Source organism: Capsicum annuum, chromosome 1 (genome assembly GCF_002878395.1).
Source record: "Capsicum annuum cultivar UCD-10X-F1 chromosome 1, UCD10Xv1.1, whole genome shotgun sequence".
NCBI lineage: Eukaryota > Viridiplantae > Streptophyta > Magnoliopsida > Solanales > Solanaceae > Capsicum > Capsicum annuum.
The window spans coordinates 219,269,427-219,290,679 of record NC_061111.1 but is presented as its reverse complement, the minus strand read 5'-3'; the positions used below and the strand labels follow the sequence as shown (position 1 = coordinate 219,290,679).

At 30.8% G+C, this 21,253-nt stretch overlaps 1 protein-coding gene across 1 annotated transcript; it reads right to left on the bottom strand.

The window, feature by feature from the left end:
- Positions 1-5,136: 5,136 nt before the first annotated feature.
- On the bottom strand, positions 5,137-15,295 carry LOC107851945 (2-isopropylmalate synthase A). Its single transcript, XM_047408972.1, has 13 exons — positions 14,992-15,295; positions 14,294-14,699; positions 11,529-11,742; positions 11,002-11,082; positions 10,038-10,130; positions 9,857-9,943; positions 9,000-9,100; positions 7,200-7,233; positions 7,043-7,117; positions 6,776-6,859; positions 6,530-6,664; positions 6,265-6,410; positions 5,137-5,601 (listed from the first exon to the last, which is right to left on the bottom strand). The coding sequence occupies exons 1-13, from the start codon at positions 15,245-15,247 to the stop codon at positions 5,472-5,474; spliced, it is 1,842 nt and encodes a 613-aa protein (XP_047264928.1). The 5' UTR covers positions 15,248-15,295; the 3' UTR covers positions 5,137-5,471.
- Between the last annotated feature and the right edge of the window lie 5,958 nt (positions 15,296-21,253).

The window sequence follows — 21,253 nt, the reverse complement described above, 5'->3', positions numbered from 1 at the left end:
CAATTGTACAGGTATTACCTTGCATCCTAAGGTCTCTGGCCCTGGTATTATAAAGGATAGCAAGGGTTCTAGACAGTAAACTACAAAAGGTGGTGCCATCAATTATATCAGATACTCAGGCAAGTTTTGTCCCTGGAAGGAGGGTGGTTGACAATGTGATACTAGCTCAAGAATTAGTGAAGGCTTACTCTAGGAAACATTTATCACCTAAATGTGTCAAAAGTTGATATACAGAAGGCATATGATAATGTGGATTGGCTGCTTCTTAAACAGGTAATGGAGGGCTTAGATATTCCTACCAACTTCTCTAATTGGATTATGGAGTGTGTATCAACGGTTAATTATGCTATTGTTGTGATTACAGTGGCGGAGCCAGGAATTTGATGAAGGGCGTGCACATTTTATTCTCAACTACGTTAAGAGTGTGCAAAATTGAATATACACTCGTGATGGTTAATATTTAACCTCTATTCACCACATAATTTCCAGCGAAGGGTGTGCATCTGACCACCCTTCGCTAAAGGTGGCTCCGCCCATGGTTGTGAACAGAAAACACAAAGCAATTTGATGCAACTGGAGGCTTGAGACAACGAGACCCTATGTCTTCTTTTCTCTTTGCTATTGTGATGGAATACCTAAGCAGGAACTTGGTGGCCTTGAAACAAAATAGTTAGTTCAAGTATCATCCCATGTGCTCTAGACTTGGCAATACACACTTGAGTTTTGCGGATGACCTCTTCCTATTTACCGGAGGAGATACTGTTTCGATTTCTTTGTTACCTGAAAATCTCTGTCTTTTCTCAGCAGCTTCAGGTTTACGGGCAAACTTGTCCAAAAATTCAATCTATTGTGGTGGTGTAGACCCTACTGCGCCAATAGCCAATGTGAACTTCCTTTTTCTTATTTGAACATCCCTCTGACAAACTGTCTCTTACAATGGCAACCTATAGTGAATAAAGTGGTAGCAAGAATTGCCTCTTGGACAGCAAAAAAAAATGTCCTATGCAGCTAGGGTACAACTAGTACAGACAGTCATATTTGGAATTCAACCTTACTGGGCTCAAATGTTTGTTATTCCTGCAAGAGTATTGAAGATGATAGAGGCATATTGTAGAAGATATATTTGATCTGGAGTAAGCTCAATCACCAAAAGGGCCTTAGTATCATGGGATAAGATTTTCTCACCTGAAACTACAACATGTTAAAGATGGAACTATGGAACAGGGATGCTATTACAAAGATGTGTTGGGAACTGACTAATAATAAAGATAAATTATGGATCAGGTGGATCCTTAGTTACTACATCAAGGAGAGGGGCATAGAAACTATGGCCATTCCCCTACAAACATGCTGGGTGGTGAAGAAAGTTTTTCATGCTAGATCACATCTGGCACTTATTAATTCTACTGGTTCTAAAGCTAGCATGGTAAAGGAGATTTATAAGAACTTGTAGGGGATTAGCCTAAAGTCCCATGGAAAGTGTCGTGTATCACAACCAAGCTCGACCCAAGGTTGTGTTTATTATTTGGCTTCAACTGCTGGGTAGATTACATACTTTTGATCGACTCTGAAAATGGGGCATTCAGGTTGATGCTAATTGTACTCTGTGAAAACTAGAACTGGAGAAAGGACTAACTTGTTTGGAGAATGTGACTAGTCAAGCCAAGTTTGGAGCAGGCTGCTGTGTTGGGAGCATATTTCACAACCCATGTCTTGGTCCACATTGACTCAGTGGATTACTCAGAAAACAAAAGGCAGAAGTCATATGTCGCACTTGGTTAAACTATTATGCTGAATTTATACACAGAGTATGGACTGAGAGGAACACTCGTGTTTTTGAAAAGAAGGAACAATCTGCGGAAGCACTGGCAAGGCAAATAACTTGTATAAGTAATGTTAGAGCCTCTGGTTGTGTTAGAATGTTGCTTGATCAATGTCAATACTAGTTGAATGAGAAGGGGAGTATAGCTGGATTTTGTTTTTGTCGGAATATCGCAGAGTTGGTTCTTGGCTTAGGCAGTGATTGCTTTTAGATTTAGGTTGTGTGAACCTGCTTTGCTTTGTAAATATTCTACTTGGTGATTAGTAAAGCTGCTTAATTACCATAAAAAAAACACAAAAACTCAGAATTCAACGTCTACATTTTACACATATAAAGTAATTTAATCATGTATAAACAGTGTAATTGCCACCGCAGAGTTTCGGATGAACCCCCTTGGCCCTATACAGCCCCAGAGTCCCAACACTTCCTTTAGAAAGGAAAAAAATCACTCAAAGAACCAAACAAATACTAATATCATTGCCTATAAAACTAACAATTGTTAAGATTAGTGCCTCAAGAGCTGCAGATTAGCTGTACTAGCTGCTGAAATTCAGCTTACAGCTTTAAATTGGATTAAGTTTAGGTAAATAAGGCTGCAATCAAACACAATCTAATTTTGTAACAGCTACTAATCTTTAGGCAATAATGTTAGAGATATGATAGCTTATTTTACCCCTTTAATTAAACATTTTCAGTTATGATTTTGTGTATAAATGTGACAGTGATCATTTCAATAAGCTATGAAATAAATAAAAGTTTTTCTGCTCTCTCTTCTTAGTTCAACATCTGGTTTTTTCCTTTATACAGATTAAGTTCTGTTCTTTCTTTCCAACAAATTGCTATTAGAGCATTGTCATCTTGAGGGACCTGTGAGAAGAGAGTGAATAAAAGATATAAGTTCTTTCTATATAACCATTCTTTAAACTGTTATCTTAAATAGTTTATAGAAAATGAATTCTGAAACAAGCTTTCTAACTCCACTCGTCTTCAATGGTGAGAATTATCAAGCTTGGGCAATTAGAATGACGGTTCATCTTGAAGCACTGGATCTATGGGAAGCAGTAGAAGAGGACTATAAAGTAACTCCTCTTGGAGATAATCCAACAGTAAATCAGATGAGACATCGCAAGGAGAGAAAGACAAGGAAAGTCAAAGCCAAAGCATGCCTTTTCTCTGCGGTATCTCCTTCAATTCTTACCAGAATTATGCAAATAAAGTTCGCTGTAGAAATTTGGGAGTATCTTGAAAAGGAATACCAAGGAAACGAAAGACTTCAAAATATGCAAGTGATGAATCTGATTCGGGAATTTGAAATGAAGAGAATAAAAGAATCAGAAACCATAAAAGATTATGCAGATCAGCTACTTGACTTAGCCAACAAGGTGAGATTGTTTGGTAAGGATTTTTCTGATGAAAGAATTGTTCAAAAAAATTCTTGTTACACTTCCTGAGAAATATGAAGCCACAATATCTTCTTTAGAGAATTCTAAGGATCTGTCAAGCATTACCTTGGCAGAACTTGTTAATGCTTTGCAGGCATTAGAGGAAAGGAGAATAATGAGGAAAGAAGGTTCTGTTGAAGGTGTTTTTCAAGCTAAATCACGGAATGAGTCATACGGGGAAAAGAAAAAGAACCAGAAACAAAGGCATTACAATAATTACAATAATCAGGGAGGAAGTAATCCACCCTGCCCCCATTGCAAAAAGACAAATCACTCTCAACAGAAATATTGGTAAAGACCAGATGTCAAGTGCAACAAATGTGATAAATTCGTCCATGTGGAGAGGATATGCAAGTCACAAACGCAACAACAAGAAGCCAAGGCCGTTGTAAATCAATATGAAGAAGAGCAATTATTTGTAGCAACTTGTTTTGCTTGCAAAAACACTTCTAAAAATTGGTTGATTGATAGTGGATGCACAAATCATATGACCAGTGATCATGAGCTCTTTAAAGAGCTAGATAGATCTGTTATTTCCAAAGACAAAATTGAAAATGGAGAATATCTTAATGCAAAAGGCAAAGGAACAATTGCAATTCAAAGCCCTACAGGTTTGAAACTTATAACTGATGTTTTCTTTGTTCCTGATCTTGATCAAAACCTTTTAAGTGTTAGGCAGCTACTTGAAAATGGGTTCAAAGTGTTGTTTAAAGAAAAAACATGTGTCATTAAGGATTCTGACAATAAGGAGATGTTCAATATCAAGATGAGAGGAAGGAGTTTTCCTTGAATCTATTGGACGAGGAGCAAACAACAATTGTCAGGTTGGAAAATGATTTCGAGTTATGCCATTAAAGACTCGGACATTATCATTATGATGCCATACTCTTCATGAAAGAAAATCAACTAACAAAAGGTCTCCCGAGCCTTGAGAAAAATCTGTCTGCTTGTGAAGCTTGTCGGTATGGGAAGCAAACAAGGCTTTCTTTTCAGAATTCATCATGAAGGCCAAAGAATAAGCTGTAAATTGTTCACACGGACGTCGGAGGACCTCAGAAAATACCATTTTTAAATGGTACTGCTTTAGCTGTGAATCAAGCTCTTTGGATTCGGAAGCTGCTGGCAGATTTGTACATGGAACAAAAGAAGAGTACTGAAATCCTTGTGGCTAATGAAGCTGTAATTTCAATTGCAAATAATCCTGTTTCTCATTGAAAGACAAAAGATTTCAAGATCGAGCTTTATTTCTTGAGGGAGGTGCAAAAGAATGGAGATATAATTATGGTGCACTGCAGAACTGTTTTTCAGAATGCTGACATTTTAACTAAGTCTCTACCTAGAGAAAGATTCAAGTTTCTCATAGATAGACTTGGTGTTACAGCTCTCAAGTCAAGGAGGAGTGTTAAGATTAATGCCTCAAGAGCTGCAGATTAGTTGTACTAGCTGCTGAAATTCAGCTTACAACTTTAAAGTTGGATTAAGTATAGGTAAATAAGGCTGCAATCATGCACAATCTGATTTTATAACAGCTACTAATCTTTAGGCAATAATTTTAGAGATATGATAGCTTATTTTACTCTTTTAATTAAGCTTTTTCGGTTATGATTTTGTGTATAAATGTGGCAGTGATCATTTCAATAAGCTATGAAATAATAAAAAAATTTCTGCTCTCTCTTCTTAGTTCAACATTTGTTTTTTTCCTTTATACAGACCAAGTTCTGTTCTTTCTTTCCAACAACAATAAATTGAAACAGACTTTTTGCAATTAGAAAAACCCTTCAGAAGGACTGATAAGGGGGAAAACTCGGATGTTTCTGTAATAATTAACTTCAAAAAGAAGCTCCTAACTTAGCAGAGCATAAGCAGAAACAATTTTAAAGCTAAACCACATAAAGTGCATGTGTTTAATTGAAACACAAAGCTTAAATAATTTTCACACATTTAATCCATTTAAGCTTTGTCCCAAAGTAAACTACAAGCTGTACATCAACCTGCAGAAGAATGGAGAGAACATACATACGAGAAAATGAAAATGCAACACAACACAATTTGCCTTTTATCATCGCCACTTCTTCCATGAAAATCATAATTTGTTGGAAACGCACCCTACTTCTGTACAATTGACAAGAGAAATGCCGAGATACCGGAAAATAAATTTGCAAGGGATAATGGATGCAGGAGTTTATTCCTTGATCACACACCACCATTTATACCACCACGCTATCTTCGGGTTTGTCATATCTTGAGACCAGCTTTTCGAAACTTAGCATTTTGTTCAATGCACCAATATAGGCTCGGACACTAGACATAACAACATCCATATCCGCTCCAGTTCCACTGGAAGAAAAGGGGAGACAAGAATATTTTAAGTCAGAAACGAAAACTGATACATTTATCCTGGTACGCTATGAGTCGCCTAAGAAATGATGTTTGCTTATCAACTACATGCTGGACACTAGCATATGTAGGACACATTTAGATATATGGTCAAGCATGTTATGACTTTCCTGGTTGTATTGTTGGACGACAACCTGGGACTGGAGTTGCTTTGAATTCCAGGTCAACTGATAAAAAAGGAGTTGAAGACACAGGTTGACAGTGGACATGAGCAGTGTTTGGAAGGTCTTCGATGCAGTTATGCACGAATGAGGGTTGACTAGCAGAAACGAGAATCTGATATCAATTTAGGTTTCTGCCTCAGATGATACATTTACATTATACAATTGTTTGACATATTAGATACAAAAGTCCATTATCTGTGATACATTTTATTATATAAATGTTTTCATATTTAGATACCAAAATGGTTACTTGTCATATTTTTTATGTATATTATTCCATTCCCATGTTGATCCTAGTTTTGTACTGCTGGCTAATATTCACTTCCATACCGTGTCATACTTTGGAAATTTTCCATGTAAACACTTGTCTCTGACTCTGTCATGTTCATATTCCCAGGTTCTACATAAAATGAAAGAATATTTCTTGTAGATTTCATACCTAAATGTACGGTGAAGAGTCTGGCCAGTTGAACCATTCATTACAGTATGCTCATCCTCACCGCGAATTGACACTCTGGTTGAAGCTATGGCATCTATACCTTCTGTGACTGCATTCATGGAATATTCGAGGAGCGTTATAGGTACCTGCATAATGAGGAAAAGTACATTAATGCAGTACACGAACGGTATAAAGGATAAATGTGTCACAATTATAGTTGCAATTTATGACCCTCAGTCTTATGAGAGTTTCTGTTGTATTAAACCTTTACAATGAGGTCCACTGCCTTATAAGCTGCATCAACAGGTCCTGTTCCCACAGAACAAGCAATATGCTCTTGACCATCGGTGTTTATAAGCTTAACAGTTGCTGTAGAGAGGCCAAGACTACCACATGTAATCTGTCCATTGAACATTAAATCATTTTGAATCAGCTCAACTGTTATTTTCAGTCCAAAAGAAAGAAACAAAAAAGAACCAGCAAATACGAGAAAAGGAAGAAATTCATCTACCTGTACATCTCCAAGCCACCAAACAACTTGAGGCTGGAGAACTTCATCTGACATCAGTGCTATTAAGTCATCATCTGTAACTTTCTGAAAGAGCAGTAGGGAAGATAAATAAATGAACAACATATCTCCTCTGCTTCAACTTACACATTTGTTCCGCACAGGTAAGAAGTAAAAATTTTCCAGATAACCCTCATGAATGAACTGAAGAAACTACGGACAATACAAATTTGAGTGCTTAAAAACGGAAATATGAACAATTTAATTCACCTTTTTCTTCTCAGCTACTGACTTAAATCGCCAAAAGAAGTCCTCTAGTTCTTTTCCATCAATGTCATATCCAAGCTGGAATAGGATTAAAATGATTCATCAATATTTTTTTTTGTGATACAAGAAATATGTGCAATTCATAAGTTCTGCAACTTACCTCAAGCATTTTGGATTTCAATGCATGGCGACCACTGAAAATAAAAAAAATAAAAAATCAACATGTTATCAATTTCCTAAAAAGAAGGATATAGTTCAACATGGATGTTGCAAATGAGAAATGAAGAGAGAGAGAATAGTAAACATCACTATTATGATTGTGAGACAAAATAGTGACAATAACCAAATTATAGCAAGAAAATCTCAACAAGATTTTAGCTCAAACGTAAGAGATAGAGATGCTAAAGGCTGAAATACTACTTTATCAAAAATGGAGGATGATTTACTGTCTGAAATAGTAACGGTATGGACAGAGGCGAACCCAGGATTTAAAGATAGCAAGTGCACCATTATCTTTAATTAAGTCATGTCAATTATCAACTACCTAATTTGACATATAATTCTTTTAAATTTAAAAATTGCAAAAAATTATTAGCAAAGTATAAATTTCAAAATGATCAAACATCATTAATTTAGTGTTAATATAACAAAAGTAGACCATCCTTTCATATTAGATATTGACGCATTTTCATATTCTAAAAACGGTCAATGATTGCATCGTTGCTTATATTTACAAATATATCCTTCTTTCTCAATGTAACAAACTAAACAATCACTTAAAACCTAGATCCGGTTGACAAGGCCTTTATTGAATATAGTGTCTTCTCACTTAATCTCGTATCGTAGAGTCATATTCATGAATTGATTTTCTTTCTTCAGGATCGGATTTAAGTGAATTCACATCAAATTCTTTATAAGACGGGAGAATTGTCTTTAAAACTAGAACTTGGTTGAGAAAAATAATATCCAATTCACAACAATCAATAATAAATTCCTACAAAATAAAATTTTCATCAAAAATATAAGTAAACATAACATTACTGACAGGGGAATCACACCCCTCCTTCCATAGGTTGCAAGTAGAATTTTGAAAGAATATTAATACTTTAAATTGAGAAATAAAAAAAATACCTTATTTTATCTATTACCATTTCAACTAAAAAGCATGTTAATATCCATGAGCATCTAAATTTTATCCAGTGATACAGAAACAAAATAGATGATTCATAAGGAAAAAAATAATTAATAGTAAAGAATTTACGATATGTTATCGTCAATACCCACAAAATTACGAAGAATAAAGGTAATGTAGGGATGGAACTTGGAAGAAAGAAAAATTTGTTTGAAGGGACTTTTAGGTTTGGAAAAAATATTTTAGAGATTTGGAGGGGAATACACCAATATCATTTGGGCTTGACAGCTTAGGGATTGGGGAATTGTGTGTTAAAATTTATTTTAAATTGAGGTAGGGCCAGATGAGGTGGCACAAATTAAAGGGCTAAAAAAAAAATTGCTCTCCGGCCCTCGCCAGGAATCGAACTCACGATGTCGGGTTCCAAATGGTGCTCAACTTTGAGTATCAGACCAGTGCACCCAAACAAATTTTATTATTAAGGGTGCACTATTTAATATATTAACGTTATATTAGAGTATCTATACCTATATCTATCCCTCTCTATATATAATTTTTTACGAAGTTACTGGGTGCACGTGCACCCTCAAGGTGCAACGTGGGTCCGCCTCTAGGTATGGAGTTCATGGAGCAGTACTCCAGTAGTAAAAGAACTTCTTCCATTGTAGTAAATATAAGATCAAATCTAACATCGTGGAGTTCATGAAGCTATACTCCAGTGGTAAAACAAATATTTCCAAAGTAAACATAATAAACGTAAAACTTGCAAACAAATTGATTGGTCTGTATGACATTACAAAGATAATTGACTGGAAAACCAAACCATACCTTAGTTTTCCAAGTACAATACCAGCTTCATTAGAACGACGAAGCCCAATATCTTCAGGAGATACAATCTCATATGTATCCTTGTGTTTTAACATTCCATCCTAAAACATATAGCACAAAGGCAGAAGAGACATCAATTAGTTTCTCTTCTTTTAGTTGAGAAATTTACAATAATTGAAAGTGAGAAAATCTACTCAGTAGTAAAGGAAAAAGCGGTGCCAATAGGGAACTAACTGCAAATAATTAAAAAAAATGATAACTCAAATAATTTAAATCAAAGATGAATCTAAACAGTCACCCGAAAAAATCATTGAATTGAGCTCTAACTTCTAATGGATATGTAGAAGATACATTGATAAATTCAAAGAGAGAAAATTGCAACAAATGCACACCTGACAAGGCCAAAAAGGAAATGGAGAATCTCAGAGATGAAAGAGTGGGTAGATTCAAACTTTTGAACATAAATCCTTTATGCTGGGAGCTAAACGATATCTTAATTTCCTGGACTAGTAATTGGTTTCTGTTATAATGCCCCAAAAAAGAAAAAGATATGTGGAGGCTTCTAATTGGGTGATTTGTGGTGGACTTTGAGGCTTTTCTGTTTGATGGCGATTTCGAGTATAATGCCCCAAACTTGACAAAATATATCCATGTACTTAAGCTTCACAAGCGAACGAGTGAATCAAGTGTCCAGTCACAGAAAGAGGCAGTAAAACACAATATTTTCTGCAGATTAACCAAATGGATCTTTCAACATAAATAGCTACATGTTATGTTTAGCATAGTAATATGGCGAAAAAGTTTACAACACTAAAGCTAGGTGCATCCATGCTATAACTAGAGCAAATAACACAGACCTGATGGATGCCACTTTCATGAGCAAATGCATTAGCTCCAACAATGGCCTTATGTGGCTGCACCTGGAGCCCTGTATACTCCTCCACCTGCAAAGGTATACATCAGCAAACAGTACAAAGAAAACAGATTTTAGCTGGTATAAGTCTCTAGAAGATTAGGATGCAACTAGGGGTACAATACCATTTTGCTCGATGGAATGATATGTTGAGTATTAATCCCTGTGTATAGACCACCTAATACTTGCTCTCCGCGACATTTTAAGGCCATTACAACCTATTTCAGTACAAGGGAAAGGTAAAAAGTTAAAACAAAAGAAAGAAAGCACAAGAAAATAATCAAACAGAAAAAAGTACCAAAAAGGCAAAAGAGTTCCTATGCAAGTCAGTAGTTTGTCAATTTTCAAGTTTCAGGTATCACCGTCAAATGCTGTAATGTAATCCATTATTTGTTGCATTTCGCAGCTGTTCTTTTCATAGCAATATTGTAACAAATTCAGCATGAAACCTATTGGTAGGTGAAACAAGCATTTACTAGACAGAAAGAAAAGTATCCATCTTTCATTTCTCAATCATCCATAATATGGGTCAGTTTTAACTTTTAACACCTATCATATAACACAAAAGTTAGCCAGCACTTGTTTTTGCTCTTCTTCATTCAAATTTATTCTCATTCTATTCTAACAAAGAAAATAATGATGATATACCTGCTCCCACATGTTCACGAATAAGAATTAAGCAATGCACAATTTCTAATCCTTTCTTGTTGTGTCTGAAAATTGGACAAAGACATACTTTTATTCTTTTAATTTGGCAATGCAGTAATGATTCATGATTTCATGGATGAAATATTTGGGGACTCATTTTTGGTATTTCAAAAATGCATAAATGGACACTCACGCCATAGGCTGTATAATCCTCAAACCATATTCTTATCCCAGCCTATTTTGAGCAGACTTTTCACTTTTGATGCATTACCTGTGTCAGATTCTTCGAGAATACACTACTTTTAGAGAATCCTGACACATAACCGCTGCCATTTTTTGAAGAGTTCAAGCGACATAGCTCCCAACCCCCTTCCAGTTTGTGGACCTCAAAACTCATGCATGTGAGAACCTGAAGTTTCTTTATACAAGACTCTCACTCACCTCCTCAAAAGAAGCATTTCCAGCTCTTTCACCAATGCCATTGATGGTCACTTCTAGTTGTCTTGCACCTGCACAAGCTCCCTGAAATTGAACATGATTCAATGTTTGTCATACAATGTAAGTTGGTACGTAACTAAGTTCAATACGGGTGCAGATGTAGAGGTCGAATCCTTAGTGATCTAAATTTTAAGATTTAGAGTATAGATCCAGGTACGAATATGGGTGCGGGATTTCGATAAAAGTAATTCAAATATTTAAAGATAGATTATATGTCTAAATTATGAGACCTTACGTAGAAAACTTACAAGGTATTATGAGAGAAAAATATTAATTAAGAGGAGAATATTAAAAGGCTGATATAAGACAGAGAAATTTTTATATACAAAGTACTTCTTGTTCTTCAACTTCACCTTACCCTTCTATTTTGATTATAAAAATCATTATATCTACATCATGCGACACCAAAAATGAAAAGTTCGAACAACTTAGTACATAACCATTAGGCATGAAAGAAATTGAACACTTACAGCTAAAGTGTTGGCAGTAGAAAGTCCAAGATCATTCTGGCAATGTGTTGAAATGATCACATTTTCGATTCCTGGTGTATTGGCTTTTATGTCAGCAATTAATTGTCCAAATTCACTAGGGACTGTGTATCCAACAGTATCAGGTATGTTAAGAGTTGTTGCACCAGCTTTGATAGCTTCTCCAAGGATATGATAAAGGAACTCTCTATCAGACCTGAGTGGAATAAACAAGAATTTTTTTTATAATCATGATCTCTGGACCAGCTCGGAATGTGCAATTTCCCAATACTTACTAGCAAGCATCAGTACAAAAAACAAAAACAAATTTAAGGGTCGTTTGGTTAAGATATAAGTTATGCAAAAATTAGTAATGTTTGGATTATGTAACATTATTTATGTAAGAAAAAGTTATATAGTAATTATTTATGGTTGAATGTTTAGTTTAATATGGTACAAATTAATATATAATGTGTAGTTTAGAATATTTACTTATTATTTAAACAAAGTAAAATTTTCTTACTATTAAGAAGGTTAATACTTAATACTATCATTTGTAAATTTAGTTAAGATATTACTAATCTCCACATTCTTATTCCTCAAATAAAATAATAGTATATAAATTTTCACATAACTTATTCGGATATTATTTATGCAAGCAATAAATAGAACAATCAAACACTACACAATTAATACAATAATATAAAACTCGTTATTTATGTATTACACAAAAACTATTTACTTCTATTTTTACGATCAAACTCCTACTAAGAATTCAATTTTAAGTTGAATTTGAATTTTTTTAGTAAATCGCTGATAAAATGAAATTATTCCGGCAAAAAGGCACCTAGACACAGAGAACGGTGATTAGTGTCGAGCTTTTCGTTGTAATGGACAACATGCTTTACAAGGAAATTATATTGTGCGCTCACAAATCACACCACGTCTACTTTCTTTAGTCCATTTAAAAAAAATAACTATCTTTTTTTAAATGATTTTTGGATAAATTTAACATATTTTTAATAAATCATAAAATTTTAAAGTCTCGTACTTACTTAAATTTTGTATCAAATTCGAAGGAAGTACTAAAAGAGCTCCTAACCATGGGACATTAATATTTTTCACAAAATATTTTTCCTAGAATTTTTTTATTAAAATGACAAAAAAAAAAATTCTACAAGTGACGTATTGTATTAAATTTAATTGTGGTTTCACCACTTCATCTTCACTCATTCACACCACCCCTATAATATTTATCTAAATTATATATAAATAATTTTAAAATAATATTTTATTTATGTATCAAACATTACTATAATAAGTAAATAACCCACTGATTTTCCTAGAAGCTATTTTCTTCATACCAAGCACACCCAATATTGTTTTTTCAGAGTTTAAAGAGCCATCAACCAGCTATATGCAATTAGCTCCAGGACAAGCCCACTAGGCAATTAGCTCAATAACTAAGAAACTATGTTATTCGGATTTTATTTTAATGTCATGGAATGAATATTCAATTTTTCAAAAATAGTATGGAATGAGGATGATAATATTTTTGAAGAAACTGCTATTGTTTTGTTTCATGAACTTTGGTTCAAAAACTTCACAAAAAAATTGCAAAAGAAAATATGCAAGGCTCATTTGGTACGTAAATTAAATTATTTCACAATTATAATTTCGAAACTAATTTATACCATATAATAGATGGTATTAAATAATCTCATATTGGATGGAATAAAATAAAATATTTTAAGATAAATTTGATATTAAATTTATACCATACTTAATGAATAGTACAAATTACTCGAAATGAATTGTTATCAACTGAATATAATATAAATTTACTTGAAAATTTGATCATTGAATATCCTACCTTATTCCTGTACTAATCGACCCTTAGTGTTTCAAATAAACGCAACCAATAAAGTTTTAGGTTTATTACTATAAAAATAATTTTAATTAAATGAAGTAAACATTGAGTAATTATCCGCAAGTATTTCATTTTTTAATCAATCATTACCTTCAAGACATTTTAATCACAAGAAGACTACTGTTTGAACTTGCTGAGGTCAAAATGAGTACTCCCACTTTCTTAGTTCTTTCTACAGTATTACTTTTCATTTTCAAGAGAATGTGAATTTTCTGTTTTGTCAATCTTTTTACTTTATTTTTAAAAGAATATCACATTTTTTGATAATTTTTTATTCTAATTTTTTGTACAGCATATCAAAATCGTGAGATTAAAAAATCTTTGGATACATTTTAGATATTTTTAATTTATAATCAAAAAATTTAAGAATACTATTTATTTTTATATTAGATCAAAATCAAACAAATAATTTCGAAATGAAAATTAATTTATATTCATCCATTTGCATAAGTTCCGGCGGCGGCAGACAATGGTAATAAATACTTAAAAGAACACACACAAACTGGCATAAATCAAGCCATTATTAAAACAGAAAAAGACTAAGAAGGTAAATTGAATAAAAATTACTCTTTTCTTTTTAATTTGATTATCCTTTTTGGACATGTAACAAAATTTAAAAAGCTAAAGAAGTTTATAGATTTAGTGATGTTAAATTAAAAATATATAACTTATTATAAAATATTTTTTAATTTTGTAGTTTTAAGCATATTATATAAAAAGTTATAGATATTATACTTATATGATCTTAAACATGTATAGACATTATAATTAAAATAAGATGAAAAAAAAAAAAAAACTAGATAAATAAGTTGAATCGGAGGGAGTAAAAAATGCAAACCTTCCAGCATCTTCAGGGCTAAATTCAACATCATCACATCCAAGACTCCTAGCATAAGCTACCATACTGGTAGCTTTTTCCACCACTTCATCTTTACTCATTTTCAATTTATACTTCATATGTATCTCACTTGTTGCAATAAACGTATGTATCCTAGGTTTCTTTGCATACTTTACAGCACCCCATGCTTTATCAATATCCCTCTTATTACATCTCGATAATCCACAAATAACTGGAACATGTCCAAAATACCCTTGTTCATCATTGCCTATTTCTTCTGCTATTAATTTCACTGCTTCGAAGTCAGCATCAGATGAAGCTGGAAAACCAGCTTCAATTATGTCAACTCCGAGTTTCGCGAGTTGACGTGCCACCTCGAGCTTTTGCTTTGTTGACATTGTCGCGCCTGTACGTTATGTAATTGAACAAATGAATGAGAAAAATTAAAGAGAATATGAATAATATATATAATTGTTTCTTGCATTGAAAAAATAAAAGACTACTATATATATCCCTATTTATAGAGAATTAACTGGAATAAAATAAAATATGATATTTTTCACTAAACTAAAAGGAAACTAAATACCGGATTTAGAAGGAAATTAAATAATCTATAATATTCCTAGACTAAAAAGAAAGTAATATTCTAGCATTAATGAAAATCATAAAGCAAAATAAGAAGTAAATTTTGACAGCACCTGGTGATTGTTCACCATCACGGAGAGTTGTATCGAATATGCGTACGTATTTTGGGTCGGAGATTTTGCTTGGTATGTATTCAGGTCGTTGAATATGGTTAATGGAGCATCGGATACATAATGTGTTTGCATAAGAGTAGTAGTGTTTTTTGATTGAAAGAGTAAGGAAGTTTCTAAAATCAGTTTTGGATTGTAAGGAGACATTGTTAGTAGTGCTATGCGAAAATGCAGAGTTTGCAAAGAGAGAAGAAGACATATTTGGTTGAGAAGTGGTGGAGAAAATGGTCAATATAGAGGACAAAAATGGGTTGAGGGGGGGGGTTTTAATAGTGACTTAATTGACCAATGGAAGAGGGAATAAATGAAACTTGGACCTAATTCAACTTCAAAAATTAGCTCAAAAGGGAGGATTGTCCAAATTCACGTAAGCAAATCACTAGTCCATTCCTCAATTAATATGAGACTTTTACCCACTCTAACACCCCCTTACACCCAAGCCCAACTGGCACTAACGCGTGGACCGGGAGCCCAATAAGAAATGGACCTTGGGTCTAATTCAACTTTAAAAGCTAATTCAAGAGGTGAGGATTACTCAAGTCCATATAAGCAAATTATTAGTTCATTTTCCAATCAATGTGAGACTTTTATCACTCTAACATACAACTTATATTTATATACTCCCTCCGTTTAAAAAGGAATGATTTATTATCCTTTTTAATTCATTTTAAAAAAAATAATTTATTTTTCTTTTTGGCAATACTTTAATTTTAACTTTCCACATAACAAAATATTTGATACAACTTTAATTTAAGGGCAAGATTTAAAAATCTTTTTTATTTTTTTAAATTTTGTGTCAAGTCAAAATAGATTATTCTTTTTTAAACGGAAGAAGTATATAAAAATTATACTCCCTTTGTTTAGTGACTAACTTTCTATTTTAATCGTTCTAAAACAGAGATGACATCAATTTTTATTTATCGATCTCACAAAAAGAATGATATATTTATAAATATTTATGACTTATTTTAGATCATAATTTTTTTATAAAATTCTCTCATTTGTACATTTTGTGTCAAGTCAAAAACCATCATATAAATAGAGTAGAAAAAGGTAATTTTTTCTTTAAAAAATGATCTAAATATGTCAACGAACTATTAATATTAGCTTATCCATGTCAGCTTATCTATTTCACCGTCTTTAAAAATTTGACTCATTTATATCACTATCCTTATAGAAAGATTTATTTGTGTCATTATTTTGTAATGGTGATTTTACAAAATTATTTTTACCCTATAACCTCTTATTAGAAGTCTACATCACCAAATTCAAGTCAATTAACATTACTTAAAATCAAAATAAAAATTCAGACCTATTAAATTGAAACCCAACAAAAATAATTTTTATTTTTATTTTAATGAATCTAATTTTTTATTTTAATTTTAAGTAATTGATTGATTTAAATTTTATGACGTTGACGTCTAATAAAAATTTATCGAAAAAAATAATTTAGTAAAATTATTATTATAAAATAATAACATGAATGATTTTTCCTATGACGTCAGTGACAAACATATTTCAAACTTTTAAATGTGATAACATAAATGTTCCAAACTTATTTGAGTCTTTTCCTCTGTTTAATAAAAGGAAAAAAGATAGAGAAGAGGACAACACGTAAGAAAAGAAAAAAGAGTTTTTTAAATTCCTTTTCCGTTGTAATCCAAAACTTGACATTTTCTTTGGATTTTTTGAGCAATGTGGACGCCAACTCATGAGTCGTGTTCAACTTTACGTTATACAACGTTTTATCTCATCATTATCCCAAAGATTTAGACATAAAGTATTACTAATTTTTTAAAGCTTGTGGTTAGCCCGGACCCAAATTTAAAAAATTTAATATTATATAATAATATTATCTAAAATATATAAAATAATTATAATTTGATAAAAAAATATATATATTTATGCTAAATAAATGTGATGATTTAATTTTAGTTTTATACAAAATTATTTTTTTTGGGATTAAAATGAACCTCAAAAATCAATTAGTTTTTTTTACAAAACTTATACTTAAGAATATTAATTTTCAATCAACAAAAAAGATATTTTAAAAGTAATTTGATAATAACTGATACCACTACCTTCACTTTTAATATTATCAAAAAAATTTAAATTTCACTATTTAAAATATGTTATTAATATTTCATAAGTAGTGAATAAAATTATCCACAAACAACTATATTCAGTTCATAAAAGGTAATTAGAAAAATTAATTAACATGAAAATCATAATTGGTTCATCGGAAATAAAATATAAATTTGTCTAATCATAAAACTTCAAAACAATTTTAACTGTTTTTGGTTCCTCTTCTTCATCCACAAAGTATTTGTACAAACTTCTTTGATAGCATATTATGTAATATAAATAGTAAGAACAAAAAAAGAGTTATGGAATGTTCATTCAATGGAAGAAAGTTCTCCGCAATCATAATATGTGTTTAAAAAGAGCGATTATTATATAAAAGATTTTATCTTTTTAAATATTTTATTGATACATTTTTTACTAAACTCATGAAAGAGTAGGTTTTAATAATAATAATAAAAAAGAACATAAAATAAAGTGCAATGAAAAATAGTAATAAATAATATAAATTCTTGAAATCACGTAAAATAAAAATATGTGTATTATATTAATTTTTTAAAGATTATTTTAATTATTTGAAGATAAATCAAGATGCTAGAGATATTTTTTTTAAAAAAAAACTTTTTAAATTTTGTCATCGAATAAGTATTGTCAAAATTTTATACAAATAATATTATTGGGAGATGCATTGATAAAGTCATGAAATACAAGTAATTTTATAGATAAAATGAATTATTACATATTAAATATTTATACTTCTCAATTGACTTAATTAAACAACTTGTAATTTATCTAAAATAGAATATTATAATGAGAACCTCCAAGAGAATTTATCGATTAGTTAAACAACTAAAAATACAAAGACAAACTTAACAAATAGAGTAGTTTCTCATATTATGATATACCGGGTGCAAACACCCAAGTAATAAGAAAAGAAATGTGTGAAAAAAAGTATTTTTTTCAACTATATATCACAATTTTAGAGGAGAAAAAATAATTTTATCAAAATGTCACAATTTTAAATGGGAAAAAGTAATTTTATCAACTATATGTCACAATTTTAGATGAAAAAAAGTAATTTACCAACCACATGTCACAATTTTAGAGATTTTTAAAAAAGAAAAAATGTTCTGTTTCCACCCTGAACTATACACGAAATTGCTGAGACACATCCGAACTTTAGGAGGATCCTATTACCCTCTGAACTAATTAAAATCGTATTTTGGCAACCTTAGTTCCTAATGTGCCGCGTAGGCACTAAGGTTGCCAAAAATACGATTTTAATTAGTTCAGAGGGTAATAGGATCCTCCTAAAGTTCGGATGTGTCTCAGCAATTTTATGTATAGTTTAAAGTGAAAACAACATATTTTCTCAAAAATAAAAATTATCATAATTTTATCAACTATGTCACAATTTTAGAGGATAAAAGTTATCATCCACATATCTCAATTTTAATGTATTTTAAGAAAATTAAAATTATCATAATGCCATTGTGAGGACTAATATATTTTGTAAAAATTGTAAGAGAAAAGAAGAAGAGCTATGAAATGTTCATGCAACGGAAGAAAGTTCTCCACAATCATAGTATATTTTTTTTAAGGATCGATTATTATATAAAAGATCTTATCTTTTTAAATAATATATTAATACATTTTTTACTAAACTAATAAAAGAGTAGGTGTTAATAATATATAAACAGAACATAAACTAAAGTGCATAAAAAATAGTACTAATAAATTAGATAAATTCTTGAAAGCACGTAAAATTGAAATATATGTATAATGAGATCTTTTGAGAGAATTATCGATTAGTTAAGTAATAAAAATTATAAAGATAAACTCAATAAATAGAGTAGTTTATCATATTATGATATACCAAGTGTAAATGCCCAGGTGACATGAAATAAAATGTGTGAAAAAATTAATTTTATCAACTATATGTCACAATTTTAGAGAAGAAAAATATAATTTAATCAACATGTCACAATTTTGAAGGAGGAAGAGTAATTTATCAACTACATGTCACAATTGTAGAGGGAAAAAATAATTTACCAACCACATATCACAATTTTAGAGGATTTTAAAAAATTAAAATTACTATAATCTTATCAATTACATGTCATAATTTTAGAGGAGAAAAATAATTTACCAACACATGTCTTAATTTTAGAGGATTTTAAGAAAATTAAAACTACCATAATGTCATTGTGAGGACTACCAAATTTTGGTATCCTCTCTTATGTATAATACTAGTCGCATTTGGCCCGTGCTAAGCCCGGACCCAAAATTAATATTAAATTTTATATTTGTAAACTTTTTTTATCTTATTGCTATCCTTGTTTTTAATTTTTATTTTTCTTAAAAGTAGATCGAACATATCTCAATATTTCTAATATTAATCAAATTATTTATTTTTTGGGTAAATTGAAAGAATATTTTTTTCGCAGAGTTTCTTTTAGATTTTCGTTTTAGTTTCAAACACATGCATGCACCAACACTATTTTTCTTTTTATTTTAGTGGTAGTTTTGGATAAAGCCTTTAATGATCCAAATCGAATTTTATCTTATATTGAATTAAATTTATCATTTTTTTCTCAATTCTTTTTCATTAAGTTTTTCCTAATTAAGCTTATATTAATTAACTCATTTCTTACAAAAAAAAAAATCTACATTCAAAGTAATATAATAAATATTTAATACTGCAAATTGTTGTAGGATAACATCAATAAAGTTAATTTATAAATAATGATAGAATTTAATTTAAATAATTAAAAGACTTGATTCAACAAAATACTTTTGTAGATGTTCCTTCATATCAAAATAGATGTTTCATACTGCTGGTCCATTTTAACAAATTAAGAGAGTATTATAGTACTTTTTTTATCCATATTATTCTTAGTATTAAATAACTATATAAGTAATCGTAATTAAATTTACAGTTTCAAAGCATCATTGACAAAATTAGTTCACTAAAATACATTTTTAATCAAAATTTTTTTTACTTCAACCATTCCTAAATAAGTGCTCCTTTTGGTTTGGGCACACCCTTTAATAAACTTTTCACTTCTAAAAAATTAAAAATTACTTTACCAACTCACTCTTAATTAAATTTCGTCTCTTTTCAAATTTACATTGATTATTATATTTAAATTCAGAGGTATATTAAAAAGATTATGATCAAACTACTCTTAAAAATTTAAATGTATATTTATTTAGGAACAAAATGACAATCGAAAAAAATACGTATAAAGAAATGGACTAAATAAGAATTGTAGTAGGATATGAATGTAATTGTAAATGGTGGAGGAGCAAGAAAACATAACAAAAATCATGTAAAATATCAATAGGATACACCAATAAGAAATGTTCACTTAGAAATGAATTAAAAAGAAAAACAATGCAAAATAAGAATAGGCCACCTATAGCAATTTGTACCAACACAAAAAATTTAGTATTATTATATTTATTGTAAGGACTACCAAATTAGGTCATCCTCACTTATATATAATAGTAATACTAGTTTTATTTTGGCTCGTGCTAAGCCCGGGGCAAAACTATTATTAAAGAAGTAAATTTATGGATATTTTTATATTTTTCTTGTTTTTCCGGCAGCAGTATAATACTTTTTAAGGAGTTCTAATATAGTATAACACAAAATAGCATTGGAAAGTTAAAATATTAGACTTTCAAAAAAATAAAACAAATGCATGTATGGAAGTTGTAATTTTTATTTTACTGAAATCTTTTAAAATTTTAATCTCCGATGATTTAAATTGATATTTTATCATAAATTATTTAGAGATCACACTACTAAAAAAATCAGAAAAACCAACCACACATTGTAGTCGGAAAAAACCAACCACAAGTGGTCGGAAAAAACCAACCACAAGTGATCGGTTTTTTTTTTCTTTTTAAAAAAGTGATCACATGTGGTTACTTTTATATTTTAAAATTTCAAAATAATTATTTCAATAATTTTTCTATTAATTATTATTTATTTTATAAATAAAAATTTTAAAAAATAACAAAACCGACCACTTGTGGTCTTTTTTAAAAATATAATTAAATAATATTTTTAAAAACCAACCACTTGTGGTCGATTTTTTATTTTTTTTACAAAAAA

Excerpts from the sequence above, each read along its gene's own strand:
- LOC107851945 (XM_047408972.1), bottom strand. The coding sequence starts at position 15,247 with ATGTCTTCTTCTCTCTTTGCAAACTCTGCATTTTCGCATAGCACTACT. Across the intron at positions 14,700-14,991 it reads TGATGGTGAACAATCACCAG|GCGCGACAATGTCAACAAAG; the intron begins GTGCTGTCAAAA and ends CATAACGTACAG. Across the intron at positions 10,131-11,001 it reads GAAATGCTTCTTTTGAGGAG|GTTGTAATGGCCTTAAAATG; the intron begins GTGAGTGAGAGT and ends GTACTGAAATAG.